Source organism: Ictidomys tridecemlineatus, chromosome 2, assembly GCF_052094955.1.
Source record: "Ictidomys tridecemlineatus isolate mIctTri1 chromosome 2, mIctTri1.hap1, whole genome shotgun sequence".
In the NCBI taxonomy this organism is placed as follows: domain Eukaryota; kingdom Metazoa; phylum Chordata; class Mammalia; order Rodentia; family Sciuridae; genus Ictidomys; species Ictidomys tridecemlineatus.
Window position 1 is genome coordinate 15,116,569 of NC_135478.1, and position 17,396 is coordinate 15,133,964.

The window sequence follows — 17,396 nt, forward strand, 5'->3', positions numbered from 1 at the left end:
AACCCTTCCAGCACGGCCCGCCTCCGCCCAGCCTCCGAGGACGACGAAAAGGGGGAGTCGGTTCCCGGAGGCCACCGACCGCCCCTCAGGACCGGGCCGCGGACGAAGCCCGAGGGCCAAGCCCTCGGCGCCATCATGTAGTCCGGGGCCACCCGGATCAAGTCCGAGCCCCCCCACCCCGGGGCCCACCCACCGACGACGCCGGGGCCCGGGCCTCACCCCGAGCCCACTGCGCGCGGAGCCGCCCCCGCCGCCGCCTCAGGCTCCTCACCCGCCGCCGCGCGAGGCGGGGACATGCAAATGAGCCAACGGTCTCCGCAGCGCCGCGCCGCGCAGGCGCAGGGTGCTGTCGAGTCCTTGAGCGCAGGCGCAGGCCGCCGCTGGCGAGCCTTTCTGCGCAGGCGCGCTGCTCGCTTTTTTGAAGAGCCTGGTGGGGGTGGCGACTACGTTGAGCGTTCCGGACAAGTCGACAGACACTGTGCGGACACGCACCAGGTGGTCCTTTTTACTTTACCTGCAATCGTGGCCATCCTTAGTTACTCCGGGAGCTATCTGCCAAGCTAAAGACGGCCTAGGTGAGGCGGCGCCACTGCGCCTGCGCTCGTACGGCGGCCGGAACAGGCCAGAGTTGGTGCCTTCAGTGACAGCTGCGAGCCCCACCCTTGCCCCACGTGGCTTCGAAGACCGGGTGAGCAGCGGCAAAGAACCCTGTTGCGCGCGGACTAGGCAGTGGATGCTGTGGGGTCGGGCTGGTGACTGCTGCAAAGCCCTCAGAATTTGATTTTGGGGAAGGAAGGAATCTTACTGAAGCCGCTAGGGGACTGAATCTGCCTTCCTGGCGTCTGCTTTCTTTGCATTTTTTTTTTTTTAATTCATTCAACACCTACGTACTGAGTGCCAGCAACGTGTCGGGCTCCGTCTTAGGCAGTAGGGGCAAGGAGACTAGAAGGTATAAGCAAATAAATAAATGAACCTTGTCGCTCTAGATATAAGTAATGCTATGCAAATAATAAAAGAGAATAATGGGATAGGAGAGGGGGGCTGTTTTAACCGGAGTGGGTTTGAAGTGTGTCCCTAGGTAGCTGGAAGGATGAAAATCAGGCAGGGAAAGCAGTTTGGAAAAGTATGCATAAAGAAGGTGCTCGTAAGGAGACTGGGGTTTTTTTCTAAGTGGCATGGGAAGCCATTGCAGGGTTTTGAGCAAATGAATGAGGTAATATTTGTGTGCTTTGAAGGTCCTCTCTGGATTCTGTGTGGAGAGTAGAGGGAGAGGGTGTGGCAGGAAGGAGATAGACCACTCATGAGGGTTCCATCCCCATCGCTTGCGTGCACATGTATTTTATCAATGTTAGATTTCTCATGTTAAATTCATATATGCTGTAATTGCATAAGAGGTCTTTACTGGGGAGGTCATACTGGTCTTTAGAAGGAAAGAGGTCCTGATGTTTGGAACATATTTAGATAGTAGCTGTGTGCACATGCACACACACACTCACAGGTTAACAATTGATGAAGCTAGGTGAAGGATATAAGGTATTCCTTGCAACTTTACTGTAGGTTTAAAAAGAGATCTATTTTAAATGGAAACCATTTGTATACCAGTTTGAGAATGGAAACAGTATTATTATAATAAACAAGGCAGGTAAATTAAAACAATTAAAATGAAGAAAGTTATTAAACTCTGTTAAGGTTCTGGAACTGAGACCTGTCCTCCCTTAATTACTTAATTACAAAGGGATTATGGCAGGAGTTAATGACCCAGGTGTGCCTGCCACCAAGCATTGCAAAGGGAATTGCTAGTGTGGGCCTCAGGCACTCTAGGAAAATTCTCTACTACTAAGCTATCTCTCTGCCCCTCCCTATTTTTATTAAAATGAATTGACATTACATACAGTTCCTCAGCCACACTACTAACTGCTCCATAGCACCACCCACTCCCAAACCTGGGGTTTGTGGCTACCTTACTGGACCACACAAATATAGAATATTCCATCATTACACAAAGTTCCACTGGACAGATAGTTAGATTGAAGTTTGGGACCAATGATTTCACAGGTGAATTTTGCTCTTTTCCAGGAAACAGATGTTGTTTTTTCTTTTGAGGAAGTGAGATCAAGTCATAGACTCACTTCCTGTCCAGCCCCTGTCAGGGTCCATCCTCACTGGTTTTGTACCTGATGGTTTTGCCAGCCTGTAGGGAGCATTCTCTGGATTTGTCCTGGCTTGGCTGATCAGCTGGGATCGGAAACAGAACTTTTCCTCATCCTTCCTTTTTAACCTGGGACCCCCTTGTATAAGACAGGCAGGATAAACACTGGATCCTTTTATTTGTTTATTTTTGTGGGGATCTGACCCTGGGCCTTGTGCATGCCCGTACTATACCATTGAGCAACACTACCAACCCTGGATTTTTTTTTTTTTTAAGAGCTTGCTTGTCTCATCTTTAGCTAATAGATGCCTCTTAAGATTTGCTTCCTTCCTTGCTTTCTGATCTTACCAGATGCCCTAGCTCCTAAGATCTATGTCCTGCCAAATCATGGAATTAGCCATTCTTCCAGGGGCCCCGGATTCTATTCTATGCGAAATGGTATTTAGAGACCATAGATGGTGTTAAGGATGCTCAATGATACTATGATATCATTTCCTTTAGGCATTTTCTGTTCTTATCATTAGAACATTAGAGGTTTGTTTGCTTAAAAGAAAATATATCAAGAGTTCATATTGAAAATTTCAGTTCAAATTTAGGAGCTCTGAGCCAAGCACAGTAGTGCACACCTGTCATCCCAGGTACTCAAGAAGCTAAAGGCAGGAGTATTGCAAGTTCCAGGCCAACCTGAGCAACAGAACCAAACTCTGTTTCAAAATAAAATTTAGAAGAGTGCTGGATATATAGCTCAGTGGTAGAGGGCTTGCCTCACATGTGCCATTCCTGGGTTTAATACCCAGTACCACATACAAAACAAGGGGAAGAGATCTGAGATCCTCCCCCAACTTTATAGAGGTTCAGTATAGAGATATACATTGTGTTATATATATAAGTATATTGTGTATATTTGTTGTACATCGTCAGAATTACATATGTATACATTGTGAAATATTCATCACAGTCATGCTAATTAACATAAAGATCTTTTGTGGGGCTGGGGTTGTGGCTCAGTGGTAGAGTGCTTGCCTAGCATGTGTGAGGCACTGGGTTCAAGCCTCAGCACCACATACAAAATAAATAAAAAATAAAGGTATTGTGTCCATCTACAATAGAAAAAAATTTTTTTAAATAAAAAGAAGTTTTAAAAAAAAGATCTTTAGTGTATGATGGGGTCAGAACTCTTAAGATCTGCCCTGTGTGAAGCACTGGGTTCCCTCTGTAGTACTGCCAGAGGAAAAACAAAAGCAAACAACAACATAAAACCCTTGACTCCTAGCAAATTTCAAGTAGGCAATATACAGTATTGTTAATTAGATGGAGTTATGAGGTTTTACTTATTTCATCCTATGATCTTAGAATCTTTTTTCCTTTGTTTGCAGTACTGGGAATGGAACCCAGAGTCTAGTATGCTAGGCAAGAACTCTACCACCAAGCTTCAACCACAGTTCTTTTTATTTTATTTTGAAACAGGGTCTCACTAAGTTGCCCCGGCTGGCCTAGATCCTCCTGCTTTAGCAGGATCCTGAGAGTTGGGGTGCCAGGTATGCCCGTACCATATCTGGCTCATTGAGGTTTTTTTGTTTTTTTGCAGTGCTGGGCCTGCAATACTATTGCATATTATTGGCAAGAACTCTACCACTAAGCCTCATCCTCAGCCCAGATTAGTTGGCACAATTTCATTCTTGGTTTTTAGGGATTGCTTTTATTTTTATTTTGGTTTATTTCATTTTCTAGTCATATAAAGGATTTATATGGCTTCCAAATTCATCCCATTCCAGAAGATACACTCAGAGTGAATAATCCAGCTTCTGTTCCTTTCCCTTTCCTACCAGGTAACTATTTTTATTAGTTTCTTCTTTAGCTCTCCTTTTTATTAGTTATTATTATTAATTGTTATTTTAAAATTTTATATAACAGGTTGAGCATCCCTAATCTGCATTCTGAAATTCTCCAAATTTTTAAACTTTCAGCTCTCTCATGGCCACATTGGAAAATTCCATACCTGATCTCATATAATGGGTTGCAGTCAAAACGGACACACTAAAAATATTGTATAAAATTACCTGCAGGCTGTGACTATGTGTAAGGTATATATGATGTATAAAGAATTTTCTGTTTGGATTTGGGTCTCATCCCCAAGATAGCTCATAATTTATATGCAAATATTCTAAAATCCCCCAAATTATGTACTACTTAGGTCCCAAGTATTTCAGATAAGGGATAGTCAACCTGTAATATAATGGTACACTGTAATATAATGGTATCTTATTGCATAATTATATATAAGATTATGTGTGTAAGTATAATAAAGTATGATTATTACGTATTTAGTATTAGAACGACATTTTATACATATATGTGTGTATGTGTCTGTATGTGTGTATGTATATGTTCATATATATATTTATTTTTTGAATGGCATTAAGGCTTTAACTCAGGGGCTCTCTACTTCTGAGCTATATCCACAGCCTTTTTAAAAATTTTATTATAAGATAGGGCTTCACTAGTTTCTGAGGCTGGCCTTGAAGTTGCAATCCTCCTGCCTCAGCCTCCTTAGTAGCTGGGATGACACATGTGGGCCACTATGCCCTGCTCTCTTTTGCGTTTTTCAAAGCTCTTTGGAAATTGCGATGTTCCCTTTACCCATGATCTAGTGATAAGAATTTTTCTAGGGTTGATCCCGAGGCTAGGTGCTCCCCCAAAGTGGTGTTTTGCCTGCTCTCTCTTGACAAGCTTTCCTCTTGACTTTGCTCAGCAGACAGAGATGACCTCCAAGCGCATCACCCAGGAGACCTTTGATGCAGCTGTGCAGGAGAACATCGAGGAGTTTGAGATGGGGCCAGAGGAAGCAGTGAAGGAGGCCATGGAGCAGTTTGAATCACAAGGTTAGGGCATTATGGCTTGGTCCACGGCTCTTAGACACAAGAGTGTTGGGATCCCGCCTGGACTGCCATAACCCCATCATGCCTGGCAGAGAAACTGGTGTCCCAGTTAGGCCAGGCCCTCTGGTCCTGCCGTGATCATGCCTACCCTCTCTTTTCTTCCATCTCACTGAGTCATTTATGAGGCTGGATCCTCTTTGTGGATCTCATTTTCACTGTCACTTCCTTGAAATGGCTTTCCCTAACCTGGCCCTGGTAAGCAGGGCTCCCTGCCCCACTGCACCTCCACTTGGGCTCAGAGTGGAAGAAGGTGATGGCAGTCATCAGCCGTGGAAATAGTGTGCCCAAACCAAGCCTTAGAGGAGAGTAGTTATTAAGGACCATTTGTAATGGTGTAGGCAGGGTTTAGAGCCCTTGACAGCCAGGGCAGGACCCTTGATGGTCACAGCAGGGAGTAGGGGCTCTGGGCAGGAGTCTTCTGATAAGCATCAGGTCTTTGGGTAGAGGCAGGGCAGATTAGTAGAAATGAACACCACTGACCATTCCCCTCCTCCTGCCCCCAGTCTTGACTCTAGCTCCCATTGGACAGGCTCATTGAAGAGCCAGATGGCACTGAGCATGGCTCAATCCCCACTACCCCCAACCAAAAGCCAGTGGGCAAGGGATCTGAGGTCCAGTCTCATAGGTCAGCCTCTTGGACACAGAGTAAAGTATACACAATGGACAGGGGCTGGCAGGGTGATTGGAAGTGTCTGACCCAGTGAGTGCTTCCTGTAGGGGTAGCACAAGGCCAGGGAGAATGGGATCTCTGAGAGAAATGGCTGAGGGGATCCCCTGTCCTCTCACTGCACTAGATGGCAGTAGTGATGCGGCCCCACTTGGCCATGGCCTGGCTACCACTCTGCTCCCTTTGGCTGACCTGGGGAGGAGTCGGGCAGAAAGAAGCACTGGGAAGACCCCTGAAAGACCTCCTGAAGGGGGTATCTCAGCAGAAGGGACATGAGGTGGGACTTCCACTGGTAGGCCAGAGGATGACAGTTGTCACTTCTTTTTTTCAGTGTTCCTATCTTCCTCTTTACAGGCGTTGATCTGAGCAACATTGTAAAGAGTGTGCCTAAAGTCTCTGCAGGTGGACCCCAGGAGCCCACACATGATATCTTACAGGTAGGAGCATGGAGCCCATGTGAGAGGTCCCTCATCACTTTGGAATAATCTTGGTGGATAGCTCTTCCCTTTCCTCATGGCAGAAGGCAGGCTCTGAAGGTCAGTGACCTGCCTGGTGTGCCTAGGCCAGCTTGAGTTTGCAGCCACATATCTCCCTGAGTCCCAGTCTGAGGACAACACAGCCTTTGGGGGGCTGCTGAGCTCCACATGGAGCCCATGATCTGAGATCAGAATCCACAGCATGCTCTTGGTTGTCCCTGGTTCAAGGAGCCTGGGGTTGAGGGTGGCATAGGACAGCATTTCTGGCCTCCCAGAGAGAGAGAGAAAATTGCAAGAGGAGGATGTAAGGCAGTCTTTATTGAACACCAACCATTTATTAGCACTTTACAGCCAGTCTATTAAACATTTAAACCCACTTGTTGAAGCTGGGCATGGTGGCATAGGCCTGTAATCCCAGTGACTCAGGAGGCTGAGGCAGGAGGATTGCAAATTCAAGGCTAGTCTAGGCAACATGGTGAGACCATGTATCCAAAAAAAGGAGGAAGTTGGAGGAGACACCTTGGGTGCAAAGCCTACTCTGCATAAGGGCAATGTGTCCTTACATAAGGATCCTTCTGGCTCCGACCTTGCAGAGGTCTTGTGAAAATGGCCTCCTTGTTGTCCCCACCACCATCCCCCTTTGCTAGTAAGGTTGAATTTTATTTATTTTTTATTTTATTTTTGTGGTGCTGCGGATTCAACCCAGGGCCTTGTGCATGCAAGGCTAGCAGTCTACCAACTGAGGTATATCCACAGCCCCTTATTTTTATTTTTTTGCTGGGAATGGCACCCAAAACCTTATAGTAGGCAAAAGCTCTACCACTGAGCTACACCATCAGCTCCTAACTTTTTTTTTTTTTTTTTTGAACTGGGGGTTGAACTCTGGTGCCTTACCACCAAGCTACATCCCCAGCCCTTTTTAATTTTTTTGTTCTGAGACAAGATCTTACTAAGTCACTGAGGGTCTCACTGAGTTGCTGAGGCTGGCCTCAAACTTGCGATCCTCCTGCCTCTGCCTCCCAAGTTGCTGTGATTATAAGCACGTACCACCACACCCAGGTTCCCAGACTCATTTTTTTTTTTAATATTTATTTTTCGGTTTTAGGTGGGCACAATATCTTTTTTTTGACATTTATGTACCACCACACCCAGGTTCCCAGACTCATTTTTTTTTTTAATATTTATTTTTCGGTTTTAGGTGGGCACAATATCTTTTTTTTGACATTTATGTGATGCTGAGGATTGAACCCAGGGCCTTGCACGTTCTAGGCGAGCACTTTACCACTGAACCACAACCCCAGTCCCCAGACTCATTTTTTCAAGTATTCTCTTGTGTGGTAGCATATCCTCAATTTAGGTTCACAGTTAGGGAGGGCTGGCTCATAGGTATCTTTGACCTTTATGAGTGTTAACATCAAATCAAAGCCCTTTGAGCTGATGGTTTCTGTCCAGTTGCCCTTGCCTGAGCTGGTGCCAATGATCTCATCAGCTCTAAGCACACAGATTCCTCTCGAGCTCATGCTGAGGCATGTCCTGAGATTGTGTGGCTGAATGGCAGCGAGACTGGTCTGCCCTGTTCAAATTGTTTTCTTTCATCATGTTTCCCACATGACTTAAAGCTATATTTGGGTAAATCAACCGTGTATATTTGGCAAGTACTCTGTAAATATTTGGGGAGTGAATGAGAGGTACAGCAAAGAGACATCTTGATGGGCAGATCTGATGAAGGTGACTTTCTTCTTTTTCCCTCTAGGGGTGGACCGATGGCAGTTGTGTCAGTTTTGTTTGGCTGGCCTCACTTCTGGGTTCACTTACGGCTTCTCCAAGTCAACTAGGAGTGGGATGTTTAATATGTCCACACACAGGTGTGCAGTTCCTTAGCAGGGACCCTGAGGCAGCTGAGGCCTTCCTTCTCACTAAAAAGTATAAGTATGGCCAGGAGTGGTGGCCCCGTGCTTGTGATCCCCCATGCAGAAGTCTGAGGAGGGAAGATGGCAAATTTTGACCCTACATTATTTCCATCTTCCACCCAGATCCTGGAGGAGGGGACCCTGCAGGGATGCAGACACTGTCACCATGGCCCTGGGTTCCCATCTCTGGGCTGAGCTGACACTAGTTTCTTCTTTATCTCCCAGGCCCTGGGTGACCTGCAGAAATCTGTGGCCTCCTCTAGCCCCGAAGAGGTGTCGACCCACCTTACCCGCTTCTGTGACCAGTGCAAACAGCACAAAGCCTGCCGCTTCCTGGCGGCCCAGAAAGGAGCCTACCCCATTATCCTGGCTGCCTGGAAGCTGGCTGCTGCAGGAGACCAGAACCTTCTGCTCCAGGCCCTCAACGCCCTGTCAATGCTGACTGATGGCCAGCCTGACCTTCTAGATGCCCAAGGCCTACAGCTGCTGGTGGACACACTGGCCCAGAGTGCTAATGAAGCCAACCTGACCTGCTCTGGGATCCGCTGTGTGCGACATGCCTCTCTAAAGCATGAGCAGAATCGGCAGGGCCTGGTGAAGGCTGGTGTGCTACCCCTGCTGACCAGTGCCATTGCCCAGCATGGCCAGCATGCTGATGTGGTGAGGGAGGCATGCTGGGCCCTCCGCGTCATGACCTTTGATGATGACATTCGTGTGCCCTACAGCAACGCCCACAACCATGCCAAGATGATCGTGCAGGAAAACAGAGGCTTGAAGGTGCTCATTGAGGCTGCCAAAGGTAGGAGCCCCAGCTGATGTGATCAGTGACAGTACAGCAGCAGGCAGGCTGTGGCCAGGGTGAGTTGTGCTCAGCATGAGCAAGAGCCTGGATTCAGTCCCTGCACCAAACTAACAAAAAGAAACAAAGAAAGAAAGAGAAAGAATCAGGGTTTCAGACTGCTTCAGGTATGGCTAGGTCCAGGCTCCTCTTCTCTATTGGCCTAGTCCCACTCAGATGGCTACCCTAGTAATAGAAGTGGATTTATGCTTCCTGGTGGCTCCTGGAGAGTTCCAGGCAAACATTCATTGGCCAGGAGTGGGTCTGTTGCCCATCCCTGGAAATGTTTACGGAGGTGGCCCACTGTGCCCAGCCACATGGGAGAAGATGAGGAAGAGGAATTCCCTAAAGAGCAGGAGTCGGGGAGTCTTGCCGGCCTTCCCGAGTCAGTCCAAGATGAAAGTTGACATTTTCTTGTTCATATTTGGCTGTAGATTATTGTGCAGGGTGACCAGGGAGCTGGCCATAGGAAGCCATACCCTGACTTTTGGACCCTAAAGCCTCTGTCCTCCACCATGTCCACCACACCTACCAGCAAAGGCCTGACAGAGGTCCAGCACACGGGAGGTGCTGGAAGAATGAGTTCTCCTCTCCTGCCTGCCCTGTAGCTCTGGCTCTGCAGCCAAGCCTGTCTGCCAGGGAGCCAGGCCTGCTTCAGTCCCCTGCACACCTCCAGAGAAGCTGAGAATGGGTCCTGACTACATATTGAGCTGCTTTTCTGGGTAGGTTTCATCTTTCCTGTCTGTTTATGGGAGCTTGAATTAGGCTGGCACCAGAGAGAAGGACATGTAGCATATGTATATATGAAGCCTTTCTATTTTTGGTGCTGGGAATGGAACCAGGGCCTCACACATGCTGAGCACATGCTCTGCCACTGAGCTGCACCCCCAATCTCTGAAGTTACTTTGTGTAAAAAATGGGCTCATGTATTGTGAGCTGCAATTCTTAGGACAGGGTAGAGACTGCCAGGCAGCCCCAGGGCCATGTTTTTCTCCTCAGATAATCTGGTTTCCCTCTTAAAGCCTTCTCCTGATTGAATGAGGCCCATCCACATGGTCTAGGGTCATCTCAGATCCTACAGCAATTGGTTGTGGCTGGTGACCACATCCACAGAATACCTCCACATCAGCCTTGGAGGGATCTCTGGGACCCAGACCCAGTAGACACATGCACTGGCCATCCCAGAGCTCTGTATCAATTATTATTATTCTTTTGTGTGCGGTACTGGGAATTGAACCCAGGGGTGCATAACATCCCCAACCTGTTTTTTATTTTTTATTTTAAGACAGGGTCTTGCTAAGTTGCTTAGAGCCTTGCTAAGTTGCTAAGGCTGGCTTTGAACATAAGATCCTCTTGCCTCAACCTCCCGAGTCACTGGAGTGACAGGTGTATACCACCATGCCCAGCTCCTCTGTATCAGTTATAAATATTTGCCAGATGGGAAAGACAGTAGAATGAATTGAACATAACTGTTCTATGTTCACATATGAATACACGACCAGTGTAACTCCACATCACGTACAACCACAAGAATGGGAAGTTACACTCCATTTATGTATGACATGTCAAGATACATTCTACTGTCATGTGTCACTAAGTAGAATGAATTTTTTTAAAATAAGAAAATAAATAAATGTTTGCTGAGCTTGCTGGCACCTGCCTCTTATCCTAGCAGGATTGCAAGTTTGAGGCCAGTTTGAGCAACTTCGGGAAACCCTCTCTCAAATAAAAAAGAAGGGCTGGGGAATGTAGCTCGATGATACAGTGCCCTGGTTTAGTCCCCAGTGCTGCAGGAGGAAAAATGAGAATCATTTGCACTGTGGGCGCCAGGGCAGGCATCTGCTCCCCATGTTGAACCTCAAACTTCGTCTGGGACACTGGTGTTTTGCCCGTCAGCTCAGTCTGTGTGTCCCTCTGTGGTTTTCTGTTGCACTTATTCTGTCATTCTTCCCACCCCAGGATCTTAAAAATAGTCTCGGATGTTTTATTTTGGTGCTATTATGGTTTTCTTTTTTTAGTTGAGACCATCAGTTGGTCTGGAATTTATTTAGAGCACCGGGGTGGAAGGGTGGAGGAGGGGCGCTCTCCCCTCTCCTCCATCAGCGACCAGCAGGGGGCAGCGCCAGCCTGAGATGCCCCTCCTGTCTACTCCTGGGGCCTTTCTGGTGCAGGCAGCTATCCTCTGAGGCAGAGGGACTGGGTTCCACTAGTGGATAAGGACCTCACCAAGCCGAGGTCCCTTTCCCTCTTCCTAGGGTCTCTCCCAAAGCCAACAGTGCATTTTTTGTCTCCCTCCAGGCTTTTCCGACAATCCCAGTGTCCTGAGTGAGCTCTTCAGCACCCTGTCTCGCCTGGCTGTCCGGAATGAGTTCTGTCAGGAAATAGTTGACCTTGGGGGCCTCGGCATCCTGGTGACCCTGCTAGCCAACTGTAATAACCACCAGGTAGGAGCCTAGAACCTTAAAGATGCACGGCCCCTGGCTTGGGTTTGATTTATTGTTTCCTGCAACGAAGGCTCCTGCCCCTCTGAGTCCCAGCCAGCAGGATAGGCCACCGTCAGAATAAGTTGGTGCTATCTGCCAACCCGGGAACCATGGTACAGTTTTCTTTTTACTAACCCAAGTATAGGAACTAAAGTTGAAGAGCAAAACAAACCTGCGCCCCCGCCTTTTTTTTATTGGCAGTACTGGGAATGGAACCCACGGCCTCACACATGCTAGGCAAATGCACTACCACTGAGCCACACCCCCAGCCCGTGTTTATTTTTTATTTTAAGACAGGGTCTCACTAAGTTGCCCTGGCTGGCATCGGGCTTGTGATTCTCCTGCCTTAGCCTCCCAAGTTACTGAGATTACCTCGCTGTCCATTTGCACCATTTTATGTTCTGGAAGGAATGGGAGGAAGAGGATGGGGGAATCTGCTCACCAGGGCAGGGCCCGGTCATGGCCCGGTCATGGCATGTGGTGCTGCCTCTGTTTCCTTCTGTGGGACAGGAAGGGAGTCCTCTACCATCGCTCCATCATTTAGCAGCTGCTTATCAGCCTCTCTCCCTGTACTTGGCCCAGGATGCAGCCAGCATGCGTCTGTCCAAGGCAGGCTGACAGAAAAGCCCCTGGGGCACCTGGCTGTGACAGCCAGACTTGTTCTGTGTAGTGGCAAAGAGCCCAGTTAGAACTGGCCCCAGCAAAGGAGGGAAGGCATTTTACTTGACAGTCCCAGGATGGGGCCTCGGTTTTCTCCTCTCAACTCTGTCCCAGAAGTTGTCAGTCCCAGTTATTATTATTATTATTATTTTTTAAATAGTGCTGAGGATGGAACCCAGGGCCCAAGTCACATGTTCACTATCCCTAGAAGGGAGGGGTGATCAAGTAAGCCAGATGTCCTACCTGGACCCAAGTGGCCTAAGCCCAGGTGTCTGCCTCTAGAAGCCTCCCTTCCCTTCTCTGTGCCATTAAGGCTACCCACATTCCCCAGGACAGCTACACCGTCATTGAAACAGACCAACAGCCCCAGGCCCTTCCTCAAGACCCCTCCCACAGTCTAGCAACCCAGAGGCTCACGCGTGGCCCAGCTCAGGAGGAGGACCTGGCTGGGTGCATCCAGGCCTTGCCTTCTGTGCAGGACCTTGTCAAGCAAGTGCTGAGCGCCCTGCGGGCCATCGCGGGCAACGATGATGTGAAGGATGCCATTGTCCGCGCCGGTGGGACAGAGTCCATTGTGGCCGCCATGACCCAGCACCTGGCCAACCCCCAGGTATCCACCTCAGGGGCACGTGGGGTGGGGTTGGCGGCTGGAGGCCCGCTGTTTCCATGTCCACATGGAGCTCTGCTCTTCCCCACTTCTCAGCAGGGCCATGGCCAGGGGAGGTGAGCGAGGGGCCTGGACTCTGTCTCAGATACTGGCCTGAGTGTCCTGGGGTGAGCCCCAGGCTACCTGAGATCCAGCCAGGGCCAGTGCCCTCAGTGGTGGTGGTGACCATGAGGGCTGGGGGAAGGAGGGAGTCCATCTGCCTCGTCTCCGCCGCCTCTCACCCATGACTGATCCCACAGGTATGTGAGCAGAGCTGTGCGGCCCTGTGTGTCCTGGCCCTGCGAAAGCCAGAGAACAGCCGGGTCATCATGGAGGAGGGCGGGGCCCTGGCCGCATTGCAGGCCATGAAGGCACACCCACAGGAGGCTGGCGTGCAGGTGACAGGGGTGGATTGGGTGGGGGGTGGTTGAGGAAGGAAGGTGGGGGCATGTGAGGGGCAAGCAGGAGGCTGACTTGCAGTGGTATGGGGGCAGAGGCAGGAGATCTGTGTGGAGGTGGACTGTGTAGGGGGGACAGGAAGCGGGTGGGCAGGCAGTGGTGTGTGTGGGGCACGAGGCCAACATACAGGTGAGAGCAGACCCTCCCTGCCCATGTCTCCACCACAGCCTGAACCCACAAGGCCTCTTCCTTTCCATCTTTTTTTTTTTGGGGGGGGACTGAGGATTGAACTCAGGGGCACTCACCTACTGAGGCACATCCCCAGCCCTTTTGGATGTGTCTTACTAAGTTGCTGAGGCTGGCATGGAACTAATGATCCTCCTGTCTCAGCCTCCTAAGCCACTGGGATTACAGGTGCACGCCACGCACCCAACCCTTCCTTTTCATCTTCTAACCAATGCTGAACTCTTCCCGGGGCATCTTCTCTCCTAACCATTTGTTTGTTCATTTGTTCTTTTTTTTTTTTTTGTACTGTGGGTGGAACCCTGAGCCTTAATCATGCTACAGAAATGCTCTGCCACTGATTTACATCCTCAGCCTTTTTTCTTTCTTTTTTTTTTTTTTTAAAGAGAGAGTGAGAGAGGAGAGAGAGATAGAGAGAATTTTTTTTTTTAATATTTATTTTTTAGTTCTCGGCGGACACAACATCTTTGTTGGTATGTGGTGCTGAGGATCGAACCCGGGCCGCACGCATGCCAGGCGAGCGCGCTACCGCTTGAGCCACATCCCCAGCCCAGCCTTTTTTATTTCTTGAGACAGAGTCTTGCTAAGTTGCCCAGGCTGGCCTCAAACTTAGGTTCCTCCTGCCTCAGCCTCCTGAGTAGCTGGGATTACAGCCATGTGCCATCAAGTCTAGCTTCCCTTTGCTCTTTGTACATTTACTCTTCTACTTTCTTGAAAATCTCTTAGGGAGACCTGGAGAGGAGAAGGGAGTAGCACAAAGGGGACTCTGCCTAGGATTTTGGGAGACTACCAGCCCCTCCTTGGACTACCAATATTGCTGGCTGTGGGACCCACCACCTATACCTCACCATCGTTTTCACTCCTGCCTGAACTAGACGCCTCCCTGTGGTCCTGGGCCCCTCCCCACTTCTCCTCTTCCCAGCACAGGGGCCTTAAACACACCATGGGGTGCCATGGTGCATACCTGTAACCCCAGCAACTTGGGAGGTTATTAAGTTCAAGGCCAGAGTCAGCAACTTAGAGAGGCCCTAAGCAACTTTTTGAGACCCTGTCTCAAAATTTAAAAAAGGGCTGAGGAAGTGGTTCAGTGGTAAATGCTCCTGGGTTCAGTCCCCAATACCAAAAAATAAAAAATAAAAACCATACCAGGCTGGGTCCCACGGGGACTTTGTTCTCACTGATCCCCACTCTGGGGCTCCATCCTCTGGGTTGGCCCATCACCTTGTCTACTCCTTCTCACTCTGACTGGCAGACCCTCCTGCTCCCTGCTTCCCATCTGCTCTTCTGTTGGTGATAGGAGCCCCACCACACTGGGATGCTTTAGAGCAGTCCCTCACACCTACGCACAGAAAATGCAGGCTACAGATGCCTACCGAATGAGTAACAATATACAGTTGGCCCTGTTTCTCTGGTTTTTATATTCAAGGATTTAACTGAGGATTGAAAATATATGTTTTTAAATAATCACATCTGACTGGGTACAGTGGTGCATACTTATAATCTCAGTGACTTGTGGAGGCTGAGGCAAGAGGACTACAAGTTTGAGGCCAGCCTCAGCGACTTCATGAGACCCCTTTTCAAAATAGCTAGAGAACTAGATAGTGCTGGGTATAGCTCAGTGGTAAAGCACCCTGGGTTCAATCCCTAGTACCCCTCAAAAAATAGAATAACTCTTTACACAGCATATATAATAGGTATCCATCTTTCCCAGAAACTCATAGTGTCTCTCCTCCAGAAACAGGCCTGCATGCTGATCCGCAACCTGGTAGCCCGCAGCCAAGACTTCTCCAAGCCCATCCTGGACTTGGGGGCTGAGGCGCTCATTTCACAGGCCCGAGCGGCCCACCGAGACTGTGAGGACGTGGCCAAGGCCGCCCTGCGGGACCTGGGCTGCCGAGTTGAGCTGAAAGAATTGTGGACAGGCCAGAAGGGTAACCTGGCACCATGAACCCAGGCTCAGTCTAGGCTGTGACCTTGGGTGAGTCGAATGACACAGAAATGAGGGGAGATCTGTGTCCCACCACTCTGCCCCCCATATTCTGTTCCCCTATGGCAAACACTGTCCTCTCTCGGGTGCCAGGTAAAGGCTGCAGGGCTGAGGAAGCATGGACCAGGCAGAAAGCAGCTCCTGGGATCTTGTGTCCCCAGGCCAGCTAGCAGCCACAGTCCTGCCCCTCCCCCATGCCCTTGCCTATCAGAAGTTCCTTCTCAGCATTTCTTGGGGGCAAAGGGCACATTCTACTGCCCACTGTCCTATCTGAAATTAGCGCTGTGAACCAGTCTCAGACAGTTCTGGGACTGTTCTCACACCTGCTCTGATAAGTTCCTTCAGAACTCTTCTTCTTTCTTCTCACCTGTCAAGGGGGTCCTGGACACCTCCCTCTGCTGGCTAGGGGCAGGGATCAAGGCTCATCTGTCTTGAGGGTCTGGCCAGCTGTGGTGCCTGATAATAAAAGACCACTGGAGGGGTCTCTTCTGTAACTCAGCTGAATGTGGGAACTAAAGCACTGATCTCAACAACTTGGAGAGGGAAGGACCTTTGGAGAGGCCGTGGGGTTTTGGGAGCAGCTTGGAATATATGATATATTGTCACATGTTGTCCTGAATCAGGAAGGTTCCTGAATCCATGATCAAGTTCACTATTTATGAGCATGAACTGTTTCTGGGGGGTTACAGAGATCACCTTCCTACCCTAAACTCAGCTCTGTGGCCTTGAGCAAGTGATATGACTTCTCTGAGCTTCAGAGTTTCTTTTAGTGGGGAGGGGTACTGGGGATTGAACCCAGGGGCAGTTTATCACTGAGCTACATTCCCAGCCCTTTTTATTTTTCATTTTGAGACAGGGTCTTGCTAAGTTGCTTAGGTTCTCACTAAGTTGCTGAGGCTGGCTTTGAACTTGTGATCCTCTTGTCTCAGCCTCCCAAGTCGCTGAGATTCAGGTGTGTGCCACTCCACCTGGCTGAGCTTCAGTTTTGATCCTCTTAAAATGAGGAGTGGTATGTTGGTACACACCTATAATCCTAGCACCTATAGTGGCCAGGGCAGGAAGATCACAGATTTGATGCCAGCCTGGACAACTTAGACCATGTCTCCAAATTTATAAAATATTGGGAGTGGGGCTGGGGCTGTGGCTCAGTGGTAGAGCACTTGCCTGGCACATGTGAGACACTGGGTTTCATCCTCAGCACCACATAAACAAAGTTTAAAAAAAAAGATTGGGGATGTAGCTCATTGTTAAAGCACTTGCATAGTATTTATAAAAGAAATCCTGGGTTCTAACCCTAGCACTGACAAAAAGAAAAAAGAAATGGGAATTGGAGGTGATGGATCCCTTCTGAGGGGTGTTGGAGTCCCTCGTGCCAATCCATTAACGAGGACACAGTTTTGAGAAGAAGGAAAAAGGGTTATTGCTTTGCCAACAAAGGAGCAACACAGGGGACTCCTGTCCCAAAGGCTGTGATTCTGCCCATCAGCAGGAACAGAGGGGTTTTTATAGAGGTGATTCAGAGAAAATGAGATTAGGGAGGAGAGATAGAAGATCAGGGAGGAGAAGTTTAGGGAAAAGAAGGTTGGGAAAAAGAAAAAAAACATTAGTTTCAAAGCCACAAGGGACATAGTCAAAGCATCAAGGGAACCCCTGTTACAGATTCAGGGTGGACATGTTTGGGGTTGCTCCCAGGCATTGCCAGCTTCACCCCTGTCACTCCAGGAGGACTGGCAGTGTCATGGTCTTTGTTGGTGGGGTGTCTCTGGTAGCCTGTTTCTCCTCTCTGACCCTTGGTTTTCCATCTGTAGGATGGACATTATTGTTGCCCCCAGTGCTCATCCTTCATCCCAGGTGTTCTGGGATCCCCCAAATTATTGTAGACCCTAATTTTCCTGCTCTGAAGCCAGCCTAGAGGTCACACTGAGGTCATCCCAGCAGTTCAATGGAGGTCAGAACAACCTGGGGCTCTCCAGTGGGTGCCACCCCCCTTCCTGCCCAG

At 49.0% G+C, this 17,396-nt stretch overlaps 2 protein-coding genes across 26 annotated transcripts in view; one reads left to right on the forward strand and one right to left on the reverse strand.

Annotated features, from left to right (window-relative positions):
* Sugp2 (SURP and G-patch domain containing 2) overlaps positions 1 to 650 on the reverse strand; it is a 34,646-nt gene extending 33,996 nt beyond the window's left edge. For 11 of the 14 annotated variants that reach the window (XR_013434260.1, XR_013434259.1, XR_013434258.1 and 8 more), the window contains exon 1: positions 272 to 311. Coding sequence is in view for 6 of the 14 variants with exons in the window: in XM_013361822.4 (XP_013217276.3) it covers positions 272 to 296 (25 nt within the window). In the remaining 8 variants the exon portion in view is untranslated. Of the gene's footprint in view, positions 1 to 193; positions 373 to 514 lie in introns of those variants that run through there. The other 3 variants (XM_040290243.2, XM_078037897.1, XM_078037898.1) reach the window with 3 other exon arrangements.
* Positions 345 to 15,895, forward strand: Armc6 (armadillo repeat containing 6). 12 transcript variants are annotated; one of them, XM_078037902.1, is made up of 9 exons: positions 373 to 495; positions 3,881 to 3,978; positions 4,902 to 5,031; positions 6,110 to 6,192; positions 8,367 to 8,940; positions 11,278 to 11,423; positions 12,601 to 12,732; positions 13,029 to 13,166; positions 15,146 to 15,895. In XM_078037902.1, exons 3-9 carry the CDS (start codon positions 4,911 to 4,913, stop codon positions 15,356 to 15,358), a joined length of 1,407 nt encoding a protein of 468 aa, XP_077894028.1. In that variant the 5' UTR covers positions 373 to 495; positions 3,881 to 3,978; positions 4,902 to 4,910; the 3' UTR covers positions 15,359 to 15,895. The 12 variants fall into 12 exon arrangements, with proteins under 12 accessions (XP_077894025.1, XP_077894026.1, XP_077894028.1 ...); XM_078037903.1 differs by having other exon boundaries at positions 4,905 to 5,031; XM_021731493.3 differs by lacking the exon at positions 373 to 495 and adding an exon at positions 549 to 688.
* The last annotated feature ends 1,501 nt before the right edge of the window (positions 15,896 to 17,396 follow it).